This window comes from Equus asinus, chromosome 9 (genome assembly GCF_041296235.1).
Source record: "Equus asinus isolate D_3611 breed Donkey chromosome 9, EquAss-T2T_v2, whole genome shotgun sequence".
In the NCBI taxonomy this organism is placed as follows: domain Eukaryota; kingdom Metazoa; phylum Chordata; class Mammalia; order Perissodactyla; family Equidae; genus Equus; species Equus asinus.
Genome location: NC_091798.1, coordinates 37617104 through 37631143, shown reverse-complemented (window position 1 = coordinate 37631143; position 14040 = coordinate 37617104). Strand labels below are relative to the sequence as shown.

At 43.0% G+C, this 14040-nt stretch overlaps 1 protein-coding gene across 18 annotated transcripts in view; it reads right to left on the bottom strand.

Moving 5' to 3' along the window:
- Positions 1-4210: 4210 nt before the first annotated feature.
- Positions 4211-14040, bottom strand: part of FGF1 (fibroblast growth factor 1) — a 96023-nt gene continuing 86193 nt past the window's right edge. For 6 of the 18 annotated variants that reach the window (XM_070517266.1, XM_070517267.1, XM_070517269.1 and 3 more), the window contains 3 exons: positions 11833-11936; positions 8767-8851; positions 4211-7599 (listed from right to left, as the gene is read on the bottom strand). In XM_070517266.1, the coding sequence (XP_070373367.1) occupies positions 7409-7599; positions 8767-8851; positions 11833-11936 (380 nt within the window). In that variant the 3' untranslated portion in view covers positions 4211-7408. The remainder of the gene's footprint in view (positions 7600-8766; positions 8852-11832; positions 11937-14040) is intronic. The other 12 variants (XM_014850269.3, XM_014850268.3, XM_070517275.1 and 9 more) reach the window with 3 other exon arrangements.

The following is a 14040-nucleotide window of genomic DNA, read 5'->3' as shown; positions in this document are numbered from 1 at the left end:
CGTCTGCAAACAGCGAGAGTTTCACTTCTTCATTGCCTATTTGGATTCCTATTATTTCTTTTTCCTGCCAAATTGCTCTGGCCAAAACCTCCAGTACTGTGTTGAATAAGAGTGGTGAGAGTGGACACCCTAAGACAGTAGCATTTTTTAAGGGAACAAAGCCCCCCAAAACTGATGGTGACTTTCTCCACTATTACAATAAGCTTTTAAGGAAAGGATCACATTTATCCATCTTTTAATACTGTGTCTAGCCAAATACCTAAACCATGGTTGTGCCAGTTTCCAATTTATTGCCGATCTGCTCTAAATCCTTGCCTTGTCTTGTGATACTGCCGCTGGACCCTGTAAAGATTTCTCCTTTGTCAGCTGATGCAACTTAAGATTTGTCAGTAGAGGGCACTGGAGGGTAACCACAAGGGGAAGGGGCTTTTCTTTAGGGCTCTTGTGCTTTCCTTCTTGCTCCTTGCCACAGTGTCCTGTGGCTGCTTGCTGCTGGAGATCTAGTAGTACACAGCCTCTGGTGATTTTCGCTGGCACCCAGGCAAGTTGCTTCCAGAGAGTTTCCCCAGCCCTCCAGTGGGAAGCTCCCTGAAGCACCTCAGTGAGGTCCTCACTGTCCTGTGGGCCACAGCCACTCCTTCGCCAGTGAAGTCTGAATCTCATCCTTGAAAGAAGGCCCTCTCTCAAGTTTGTTCCTTCTTTGAGCACTTTTCTCAGCCTGGGGGATCGTACCTGCTCCCTATATCTGCTTTCCCAAGATTCTTTAGAGATCTCTTTACTCTGCTCAGTAGTTAATCCCCTTTCACTAGTTAATCATTCCTTCTGTCAAAATTTCCCTGTTCAAGTTATTGGTGTGGTTTCTGTCTCCTGATTGGACCCTGATGAACACCATGGTAGACACTCAATGAATGATTAATGAATGGATGAGTTAGTGAGGGAAGAGGATTCCTTTTCACCTTATTTCTGTTGCTTATTCTTGAGGACTAGCCTGTACAGGGTAGCCCCCTGTCCCATAAAACTCTTCCCAGATGTTCAAGTTGCTTGGGAGTTACACATTTTGAAACAATCTATAAAACCCATCTCACTTCCTCACTTCAATTAAATATTACTTGACAGATTCCAGTAGCACCAAGAATAAAGAAACAAGTTTCTCTCTCTTTTGTCCTCTGTGCACCACCTCCCTGGATTTTGTCCTCTATTATTGGGAATCATCTGGCCAGTCCTAAAACCTGCACCATTTCCCATGTTCCTAATGCAGGTGTTCTATTTTGACGATGCCATAGATTTAGCTGTTCATTTCTACAGGAAATTACTGAACTCTCAACACAGTTGACATTCCTGCCTATGAATAGTTGTTTTTCCAATCCACACACAACAAGTTAGTATGTAATACTCTTATGATTCATTTTGGAGAATGAAGAGATCGGGCTGAGGTGTATCAGTAAAATAATGTGACATCTTGCTCTTATGTATCTCTGGGTCAGACTAAAAAATTTTCTCCTAAGGCGGGAAAACATGAAAATCACAATGATGTGTGTTTCTGTGACAGTTTGCACAAATTGTCTGTCTACATCTGCGTCCCCAGACACTGCAGCCAGATGAAACCAGATCCTGAAATTGAACACAGTTCCAAACAAGGAAAGCCCAACCCTCCATTAAGGCTGATAGAAAAGCACATCAAGGATGTGGTGAGGTTTTGCTTGATTATGTAATAAAATAGACACCAATGTTTAGCTGCTGAATGTGTAAATTTAGCCTGTGTGACAGTGGGAAGCTAGCGGGGAAGGAAGCAATTTGGGAAATACCTCCTCCCCACATCACAAACATTCTCAGACCCATCAGAAGACCCCAAAACTAGGTCCTACAATATACGCCTTTTATAAATATGCACCCTCTAGCTTCAGGCTGTGTGTGACCTGGTTTCTCTTTTTAATTTTATAACTAGGGTGGAAAGCTAACAGTGTAGTATGTCGTGGTCAACATGTCAACCACAAAGTGGGTACAATGTTTCGGACAGATCCCAATGGTCATTTAGTACATCTTCCCTGTAACTTGAGAGAATGTTAGATGAGTCACTGGAGTCCGGAGTGCCCAATGTCAGATCCCCATGTCTCAAGCTCTGAGTTCTCTGGCTGGATTTTAGAGTAAATTTTATGTATAATGACACAGGATTTTCTTTCTAGGGGGCAGAGGACAGGTTTAGGGAGTGGAGTAGGAAGGAGAGGGTGTGCCACTTTTTACAAGCCATCATGTCCATTTTAACAGTTGTCAAACAAATCCCCAGTAATTTTGAAATAGAGAACATACAAATCCCACAGCTTGGTTGGGCTTAAACTTTTCTACATTGCACTACTCCTCAAAATAATTTTTGTTCATTTGTGAAAGTGCAGTTGAAAACTCTTCGTTGTTGATATGTCACTGTTAGCATACTTGTTAATATAACAACAATCCAAAAGTGCTTAGGGCTTGGGATTCCCCTCCCCAGCCTGCCCCGTGGCAGACAGGACATCACTCAGATAAATATGAAAAGCAACAACTTCATTTAGAGTTTTCTCCTTGAGGTCCAGTTCACTCATCAGAGGCCAATTCCCAGCCACCCTAATCCCCTCAAACATTTAGGGTGTAGAGTTACTTTTTTTAGTTGGTTCAACACAGATGAGAATTTTTAAATCCCTGAATAAGATGCATTCCAGTAGCAATGACATTTATCTTATGACTGAGTCATGAATGGTGAACTCTTTTTTTTAGATAGATAAGAGGTCAATTTCCAGAAAGTGAGGGGAGCTGGGGAGGATGCTCAGAGGCTGTGTGTTTCTAGACCTTTCCTGCCTCAGTCTACTTTAGAAATGGTTATGAAATAGGAATCTGGAGACGAGAGAGGAATGAAGTGACGACAGTGGGAGTTAGGGAGGGCGTGACCTCAAGACCCAAAGTGATGAGAATTCCATAGGCAAAGTTTCTAGGGTTCTGAGAGCAGAAGTCTGCTTAGACCAGCATGGGAGGCAGCACTGGGTGCCTGGGGGATCTGCATCATTGCATTCATTTTGCATGATTAGGAACAAACCAGCTAAAAGAACTCACCGGGCCCTCAGAACAGAAGGTTCCTGGGTAACAGGCTGTTCATTTGTCTTTTTTATTCATGAACAAACCGTGTCTTTGAAAACACTAAAGTCATAATACAGGATCCCAGTTGGGTCTCGTCCTCTTTAGGAAGGAGAACGGTTGTTTTAAGCCAGTGCTTTCAAACTGTGGTTGTGACCTATTAATGTGATGACCCAATTTAATTAATCTTTGACCAGCATTTTTTAGTGGAATATAATAGAAAAATCTGAGTGCATCTCATGTATGTAGTTTTGTGGCATTTTTGTTTTGGTTGTGTGTGTACAAGGGTATGCATGTGCTGGGTTGTAATGGAAAATGTAGTTCTTACTGTGGATCAGGCTCCAAAAGGGAGAAAAATACTGTTTTAGACAACTTTAAAAGGAAAAGGAGGGATTTATTGTGGAATGTAATTAGAAGAGCGAGCAAACACTGCCCAACTGTTTTTTTATAGGTTCTGCACATGCATGTGTGAGTGTGCATATATGAGCATGCATGTGTGAGTGTGTGCATGTGTGAGCGTGCATGTGTGTGATCTGATTCTGCCATGATGTCTAGGCAACAGTGTCCTTTCTGCTAAGAATGAGAAGTCATTAGATTCAGAAGTTTATTTCAGGAGACGTTACTTAGTATAATAATAATTTCTGAGAATCTGATGGGCGATCTTACAGCCCCAAGTCAAGGCTTTTGAGATGCAAAAGATGCACTTCTTGCCGTTGACTTAAAATCGTAAATAAGTCCTCAAATTTTTTTTTCAGGTCACAGTATCTTTGTGTAGGCATAAGCTGGTCAACTCTACAATGGTAGCATAATTTCACAGGATTTATACCATGAAGAAAAAGTGTCAACTGAGTTATTTATGGTGCTTGGCTCTTCAGGGGGCAAATTCCCTGAATATATTTCCCTAATGGATCTCTAGAAAAGCACCAATGTTGCCTTAGGTTTCCAAACAAAATGAAAAATGTTTCTACCTTAGCTTTTCCTGTCAGCCTTTCAAATCTCCTTTCTGATGATGAGCTAAGTGTAGAAAACAAAGCAGCCACACCTCAGGGAGGCCAGAGGAAGTCCTCCCATAGGAAGATGAGACCCACGATGCTCAGACACTCAGAGATATTATCACCCATTAGTGGAACATTTATTAATACTTGTAAGGTGCAAAAAAGAGAGACAGTGATGTAAAATGACAGGCATCTTCTTCATCAGAGGTCTGCTTTGCAGCCCATGAGCTCAGTTGGTTTAAGCAGTATGTTCCACAAGGCTGAGGATTTCACCTCCCACACAAAGCAAGGACCTTGATCTTCAGTAACGCATGATGCTTCCGTCAGATTTTTATAAGTACACACTGTTGGCCATAGGAGGCTTTAATTATTATCCCTTCCACGGAAGCAGATCACCACCACCTCCACCACCACATCGAGAACAATCGAAAGCATATACGCTCCTGATGCTTTGTTCAGAATGTCAGGTGACTCAACAGTTGGTCTGAAAATGAATTCACCTGAGAAGCATATGACAGGCAGATGGTGACAAGACTTACTCAAGGAAGAGAGAGAGCAACAGGAAGGCTCCACGTTTAAGGAACCAGAGCATGTTCAAAATGGAGCGGGGAGCTCCTTATGAGATCTGACAGGCTCTCTTCCTGATTTGAAAGGGGTCCTGCAGAAGCTGATATGGTTCTACAGTTGAAAGCATTAGGTTTACCTTCCCATGTCCGCTGACACTTTCATGGGGACTTATCTTATCCTGGGAGTTGCTAATTCTTCCCAAACCTGTGTTTCTGGGACTTGCAGTTTATTCAGCAGAAACCTACCCAGTCTGTTTTTACTTGACTGAAAGCAGTTTATTCAGCAGAAACCTACCCAGTCTGTTTTTACTTGACTGAAAGCAATGAATCCACAGACTCTTTCCTCATAAATATAATGCCCTGGGAGAGACTGCAGCAGCAAACCAGACAGAGAAGGTTCCCAGGGCCCCAGTACCTGGCACAGTGCCTGGCGCACAGTAGGCACTTAATGAATATTCATTGAATGAATACGTGATGATGACTGGGCTGAGGTTGTCCAGGTCACAGTAGGGTTTCTTCTACAATGTTTTGGGTCTCTGAAACCAGACTTCCGTCTCATCGGTCAGCAACAGTATTTAATTTTTCCTGGCCAATGTTATACTTGAATTTGATTCATACACTAAAAATTATAGACCATTATAAATATCTTGAATTTCCTCTCTGGATACCTTTTTCTGGCCAAATCTTCATAGTAAAGAGATGTGAAGCCACATCGCACTATCCCCAACTTGCCTGCAAAGATTTACTAAAATAAAATAGAATTATCCATGTTACAAAACCAAAGAAAAGTTATGAAATTGTTTTGCTGTTCAAATGCAGAATGAGATTATTAACCATGGTTTTAACTTAGTTCAGTTCCTCAATCACAGTATCGCTTTGAACTTCCACAAATTGTTGTTTTCTTTCATTCAAAATATGACAGTTCAATTACCAAGGAGTTATTTTTCAATTAATAATTACTTCAGTTCCTTATAAAACATGAGCTAACACTCTCATCAATTTTTATCCACAATTATCATATCATTGCTTAAGAGTCCCCATTTCCAAAGAAAATATTTGTAACAGCACAGTGGAAAACAAGGAAAGATCTCATTTTATAGGTAATTGTAGTAAAAGTAATACATAATTGAGTAGCTTATACATTGTATCTTATTGTAATTCTCAGTGGCTGAATGCTAAGCAGTTTAACTGCCTTTGAGCTATATATTTATAAATGTGATTAAAACATACAGTCTCACAGTAAATTTAAATGGCTTATTAAAGGCCTTTACATGGCAACAGTATCATATGTCAGAGATGAATGGTGTTTCTAATTTGCTAGCCACTTGGGTCAAGTTTACTTTAAGCAGGAAGCATATTTATACAAGTAATCGTGACACAAATGATCTCTTGGGAAAAGCCGTTTGTGAGGGTTTAACATTTTTGAAGTATGCTTTTGTATATCTTCTAAATGGGCATTTAATAGGCATTGGGCCAAAGCGCCTGGAATTCACGCTCCTTAACACAGCGTAACTGCCGATGCTGCCCAAATGCTCAGGAAGACTGGGGGTGGGAGACAGGGGGTTGCGGTTTTTAAGGATGAGGCAAGAGAGAGGTCAGGGGTTTGAGCCACCGTCATTTGAATAACCTTCTGTGGGATTTTGGTGCTTAAAGTATGGGGGGTAGGGGTGGGGATGGGGGGAGGCAGCAGCATCTACAGCACCTGGGAGCATGTTAGAAATGTAAAACCTGCACCCCAGACCCACTGAACTAGAATCTACACTCAAACAAGATCCCCGTATGACCTGTGAGCACTGCCCTAGGACCCCAAAGCCCCTGCTTTCTGGTGGCCAAGCACTAGTCATGACATCCCTTTCTCTTTCCTTCTCACTTCTAGAATCATCCTGAGCATGATCCCCCTCAGCCCGTGTTTCCCTTTCTTTCTCTTCACTCCCACATCCACTCCCCGGACCCAAACGGATTTACCAACATCCGATGTCCTTGCTTTTATCAAGAGCCCATTTCTCCTGCTCTCCACATGACACCATTCAGGGACTTCCTGCTACCAGGTAACCTTGGGAAAGTCAAGGCATCGTAGCGGCTCCCAGGGCTTTGCGTTTATTCTGCTTTCCTGTGGCTGAGCCTCCCATCCTTCCATTATTTGGCATTGAGATCGGTCCTCTAAATTGTCCACCAAAATCCCATCTCATCTCCCCTGGCCATTTTAATCCCTTCTGTTCTTGAGGGGGGGTTTCTCCATCCCTGTTTGTACTGATGGAACGCTGCCTTCCTCTAACCTAGCTGTAAGCTTCTCTGCTAATATTTGTGGGGTATTGAAAGGATGAAAGGGAGTCATGCCAGATGTTTGGGGGATCACAGACAGAGTTTGTTCAGAGGAGGGAATCATATGCAGTTATTGATGACCCACTTGGCAGCCCCTGAACACACTTCCTTTGGCCCCACCTTTGCATTGAGAGGCTCAGCCTGCAGCAGGTGCCCAGAGGCAACAGACATCCAAACCAGACCCAGACTGGCCAGCCAGTTGGCCCCTAGAAGCAATTCGGTCCCTCTGTTCCAAACTGTGCAGGGGTAGAGGGCTCTGCAAAGAAGTGAACTGGGCATTTAGAAGCGCATTGCTTACAAATTCAGGCTCTGTAGGCCAGGGGTTAGCGCAGCCAATGGTCAAGGGAACAATCTGGGGTCAACCAGGTGAGGACTCCTTCAGGCTCCTCTGGAGTGGTCAGTACCCAGAACAGATTTCTTTAGTCAGAGGAGACGGGCAGGGGAAGAAACAAGATTGCTTTCTGCCCATAGTGAGTCCGAGGACCGCGTTTGCAGCTCCCATTCTTCTTGAGACCAACGAACCAGTTCTTCTCTGCGTGCTTCTTGGATGTGTAGGTGTTGTAATGGTTTTCCTCCAGCCTTTCCAGGAACAAACATTCCTCGTTTGGTGTCTGCTAAAAAGATAAAACCAAAAGAGAGCAGAACTGTTAGTGAGTGGTTTTAAATGGGGTTCCTCTGTTTATTGCTGCATGGCCTTGGGCAAGTCACTGAAGCTCTCTATGCCTCAGTTTCTTCTTCAGTAAAATTGGGATAATAATGGGACCTATTTCTGAGGCCTTAGAACAGGACCCAGCACCTAATGAGCCTTCAATATACATTTGCTGATATTGTAAGCTCTCCTTCCATTTGCTGTCGTCTGGAGCCCACAGTCTCCCACTGGGGAGATCCTGAATGACTATAAGCACCTGAAGGGCAGGGCTGGGCCTTTTGTCTCTGTAAACCCCTGGCACATAGGCATGATCATTACCAAAATAGGTCAAACCAGACTGTGATGCAGTAGGGGCTTTTAAGTTTGGGCTTGAATAAATGAAAACCTACTAATATTACTTTTCATCCTGGTGATTTTCACCAGCAATGTCAGAATTTTACCTTAGTGTTTTCATGAACATAAATGCTATGACAAAATGTATTCTAAGCATAAAACATATCCTAGAACTTAAAGTTTTTTAAAAATGAAAACAGCTTTATTTTTTGCTAGTTATAAAAAAGAATTGTACTTTGTAAAATCACAACTTTGCTTTAAAGAAAGAAAAACCATTCCCAAACCCCACCCACCAAGATATAGGCAACTGTTAACAGCTGCTTTTCTTGAACATCCTTTCTTACATCTTTACGTACATATGCGTAGAGAGACATAGATAAGGCCATATACGTATAGACTCATGATATTATCCAAGTGCCATGCTGTATCTGTTGTTTTAAAAATGGGCAATAAACCTTTGAAAACATATTCAATCTCACTAGCAAGAAAATTCAAATTAAAAAATGATTTAATATATGTTGGCTATATATCTGCGAAGAGCAAAAAGATTTACAAGTCTTAGTATTGGTGAGAGTGTGGGAAATAGGCACTTACATTCACTGTTGGTAAGATAACTTGGTGGGAACTTTCTGAAGGTTGTTTGGCAACATGTATCAAAATTTTAAATATGCATTACCTTTGACCCAGCAATTTTCCTTCTAGGAATTGACCCATAGGAGATAGTTGAGCAAGTATAAAACTGTATTTTCAAGGATAGTCTTTGAAGCATTGGATATAATGGTAACAAATTAGAAGTCACCTAAGTATCCATAGAAAGGTGATTGGTTACGTGGAGAGTGGTACATCCATACAGTGGAATCCAATGCAGCTGTAAATTTATTAAGCTGGAAAGATAGTTACAACATATTAAATAGTACAATTACTTTACAAATACTATGAACCACTACTTTTTTACTTGGAATTCATCTGTTGGAGAGGGGGAGGAACCCAAGTTATTTCAACTTTCTATTTGTCAGGATTTTAGAATATATGTATTATAGTTGGATATAAAACAGTTAGGTGTATTGAAAAACTCTCTTGCTGTACGTTGACTTTGCTCCAGTTCCAAGTCAAGTGATCTTTATATTATCTCTTCACCCACAGTGGCTGGTGATTCCCTTTCTGGTGGCTTCCAATCCTATTGTTCATTGTTCTCTATTTGTGGGCGTGTTTGTCTCATTAGACTGGAAGCCCCATGAAGGGAAGAGATGGAATCTCGTCAGCCTGATGTCTGCCCCCCAGACATGAGCCTTGCAAATAATAGCTGCTCCCCAGCTAGGTGGTAAATTTAATTTGATTCTTGAGATCAAATAAAGCACGCAGTAAAGTTATCTTGGATTAGTAAGACATTGTGTAACAGGAAGTATCCTGCTTCTTATTCATTTGTAGTCTAGTGCAATGACGGCTGGGTGAGACACTTCGGATCATTTTAGAACGAGCTGGGACATAGATGTAATATTTAATCGAGTGACTCTGCTGCCTCTGGGGGAATTCGGTCCAGACGGGAGTGTCTGATGCTCATTATCAGGGCTGCAGGGAAGTAGGCAGTTTCAGACCTGTGTGGGTTGCCCACTGTCCTGCAAGGAAGGGTCACCCCATGACGCCCCTCAGTAGGCGTCAGGCCTGTGTTCTGTGACGAAGCTGAGGACGGCCACGTCCCCCACCCGATGTCTCTATTACACTAGAGCTGTTGACACACGCAATGGCTGAGTCACAGGCTGAGTCAGCAGACCAAATCGGAGGTGCTCCGTCCGTCCCTCAACCAGGATGTGTCAGCACTTGCTATGCACTTGGTGCAATGCCAAGGGCATAGGGATTTATGGTTGATTCATGCCTATTGTTTTAGTTGTCTTCTTTTTTATATTTAGCATGCTTTCTCCCCCCAGTTGCATAGTTGATATATCCCCACAGTAGAAAATTTGGAAAATATAGGAAGGCATTTGTGTATTATAAAATCAGCCACTTACTGCCTCCACAGATAAATATATTAATATTTTGGTATAAAATATATTAGTATTTTGTTATATACTTATTTTTTTAAATAAATATATCCTTTTCGCACACACACAATTTGAATCAGGATAGATTAATACCTAAAACTGGTTAAGAACATGAGGCAGAGCTCTGAGATATTTTAGAACTTCCCTGATCAATGGGGAAATATAAAAACTATTAGGCATAATATATTAACATCACCTTCTGAATATTTCAGGTGAACTACAGGAATGGCTAGGACTGTGGTGGGAGACGGGATGTCTGGAATCTACAGAAAATTGGATTTGGGGGATTCTCCCTCAATATTTTTATATAAGTAAGAGAAGCTTATAAGAAACCTGAAAACTCATTTATGGGGGAAAAACCATAAAACTGTAACATATAACCTAAGAAATAATGAGGATAAGGGATCTATAAACTGATTATTTGTTTTACAGCTACCATTGCTGGAGCACCTCCCATGTGCCAGCCACACCGTGGGCGAGTTCCGGGCCTGGGGCCTCGTCTCTCTGACTCCTGCTAAGCCTGCATGCGGCAGTTACTATCCTTTACTATCCTCATTTTAGACAAGGTTCAGAGTGGGTGAGTAACTTCCCAAAGTGGCAGAGGCATGAGATTCAATTACGACTCTGCGATTGAATGATTGATTGGGCGATACATTTTATTACCAATCAGAAGAACCACCTTTAAGAAAACCCATCTGCTCCCTATGTAGCAGTCACTGCCTAGCTCCAAACCCTTTAAGATTGTCCCAGTTGATCTGTATTTCAGCAGCCTACTAGAGGCTGCCAATTACTCTGATGATCTCGTCTCCTGACCACTAGTGGGCAGCTTGAAAAAACTGAACTGTGTTCACATCCTGAACCCTGGCTTCAAGAGAGGGTTTTCTGTCACTTGGCAATTTGATATAAGTTAGAGGGAGCCTCAGACTAAAATCCCCCTACTGGCTACTTTTTGTAGATATCTTCATGAAAGAGAAGAAAGGCGTTTGGCTTGGGCTGTGAATTATCGCCAAGCCTTAATTATCAGCTATTGAGATACAGAGAAGGGATCATTGAAATCCAGAAATAATTTCAAAACCTGGGGCCATTGGCTTCAGCTCTCTTTCCTGTCAAATCTTTTACCAGAAATTGAATAGGGGTAAAATCAGATTGCTTTTCTATTTCTGATCTTTTCCTGCAAAGACCAATATAGACTGAGTCAAACCAATGTAAGGCATAACTAGGAGAGGGACGGAGCGGGAGATGTGGAGGATTTTAGCTCCTGAAGAAGCTCTTAGACTGCTTCTCTAGGTCAGGGGTGTGGCTCATTCATCTTCACATGCCTCTAGTAACTAACAGTACTTAGACACACGAGGCATTTCATAAATGTTTGTTGAATTAAGTTATTGAACTGTTTATCCTCGTAGGTGACAGATCCAGAATAAAACTGTTTTCAAAGTTTTATGCATGACGCATCAACTACTGGAGTGTGGGTTCTGCAACTTCTGTAGCACGCATAGCACGTAGTGGGCTCAAGAAACATTTTTGGAATGATGGAACGAAGTGGGACCAGGCATCCTGAAACGAGTGACTGATGAGTTACTGAAATTTCAATCAATGTCTCCTCTATGTCTATGTGATAATACGTTTGAGTATTTTGAGAGAATACCACAAGAAGCTCTTTTATGTTTGTGCCTAAAATAAGGCAGAGGAGAGGGTGGGAATCCTGCTGGAAAAAATAACAAACAGAGACTAATTGTTGGTTTATAGTTTGCATCACTCAACGTAACAAGATTTCTGGAAACCTCAAACCTTGGCCACGTCTGGAAGCACGTCAGCCTCATACTTACTGAGCCGTACAAAAGCCCGTCGGTGTCCATGGCCAAGTACTGGCCAGTCTCGGTACTCTTTATATACACCTCCCCCACGCTTTCCGCACTGAGCTGCAGCTGAACTGAAATAAAAATAACACGAGCAAAAGTAAATAAACACTAAGCCTTTGCCGATAGGGCCTGGCAGCCAGGACAGTTAGCCACGGAAAATTCTGCTCATTCATTTCACAGAGCCCTCAAGGATGAGCCTGAAATTAATCAAAACATAGAAATACAGTTCCTTTTTCTTTGCCCTCCAAAGAAAGCTGTCCGTTGGGAATTATGTTCTTGAGAGAAGAAGAGATGATGGCAGGCGCACCCACCAGTCCCCGTTTATTACAAAATGACCCCACGTGCACTTCCACCGGGCCTCATGGCTATCTCTTTTCTGTCACCTGAAGGGAAATAACCACGGGGAGAAATGGCACTCACTTCCCTGGGCTCTGTCGTCCCATGGATCCTGGGGTGCCCCAGAGTGGGCAATGGCCAGCCTGAGTGTATTCTGCTCATTTAGTGACCTGCTTTGGGGAGGTGCTTTTTCAGGGCCCAGGCCTTCCAGGTGTGGGAGCTTCTCCTCGACAGATTGTTATCTTTTTAAAGCTGATAGTGTGATTTTCCAAGACAGAAGGGATTCCCAGAAAGTTGGATTAGCTGGCACATCTGAAACTCCGGGAACTCACCCACAGTGAAGTTCAGTCTACCCGCCCCCCGCCACCGCCCACCACCACAACCCAGCTGGGGTATAGGCAGAGGGAAACTCCCCACTCCTGATGGGGAAAACGAAGCTGTTACCTGGAGAGGCAGGGTGGGAACAGTGGTTCTCACCTGGGGGCAGGCGATATTGTTCTTCAGGGGACATTTGGCCATGTCTAGAGACATTTTTGTTGTCCCAGCAGGAGTGGGATGGTGCTACTGGCATCTAGCGAGTAGAGGCCAGGGATGCTGTGAAACATCCTACAATGCACAGGGCAGCCCTTCACAACAAGGAATTATTCTGCCCAAAAAGCCACTGGTGCCGAGGTTGAGAAACCTGGAGGTTGGGGGCGAGGTAGTGAGTCACCATGAGTTACACCTCCCCGCTTACACTGACTGACACTCCCCAGGTGGCTTTTCCACGGCTAGATACCTGCTTGGAGCCCCATACCCATGTGATGATGATTCATTTGTTCTTTCTCCCCAGGGTGGCTCTGGAGGGGGATGCTTTGATGGTTTACATTTGGGAATCAGAATTAATGCTGGACTCTTCTGGACAATTTCTTTGATCATCCGACTGTCATGACCATCATTCAGACTAGAAGTGAAATCTAGACCAGGGGCCAGTGAGCAACCAGTAGCTCTGCAGGAGGACGAGCTGACCTCCCTAGGGGTCAGCTTAGTCAGAGGCTGAGGAATAGGGCCAACTGGAAGGAACAGGGGGCTTTGGCTGGCGCATCTAGACCTGTCCTTGCTTTTTCTTTGTTTCCATTTTTTACTTAATTTCTTTAGATAGGAAATACATTCACATGTTTCAAACTTTGAAACAATAGAAGAGGAGGCAGTGAAAAGTCTCTCTCCCACCCCACCCCCCCACCCCCGCTTCCAGCCTCCTACTCACAACTGATGGGGACACAGCAGTAAACAGGACAGACAAGAGAACCTTGCCCTTCCTCCCAGAGTACATCCTCCTGGGGGACAGAGGCAAACAAGTAAATGCCTCCCAGATGTATTTTATGTAGATCCTTCTAGAGAGATTTCATGTGTTTATGAGCACATACATGTTACCCCTTCTGCTCTTCTTTACACTGATGGTAAGATCGCACACACACAGTTCTGCACCTGGTTTATTTTTGTTTGTTTTTTTTGTGTGTGTAACAACTACCTGGAGATCTTTCCACTTCAGTACTGAAAGAGTTAACCTCTGTTCTTTTGCCAGTTGAATTGTGTTCCATTATGTGGCTGTACCCTAACCATTTAGCCACTTCCTTACTAGTACGTCTGTATTTTCTCATTTTCCTCTGTTTTCCTTATCTTCTGATTCATACCCGGGGTCATAGGTAGTTACATCACCCTTACTGAAGATGCACTTCTCTTGCCCTTGGAAATCTTTGCCACAGAGACGCAGGACCTCGTCTGGGTTCCTGTGGTAAGTGGAGGTTATTTAATACAGGAAGGAAATTGGAAGCCACCAATCTCCTTTCCCACAGGTCC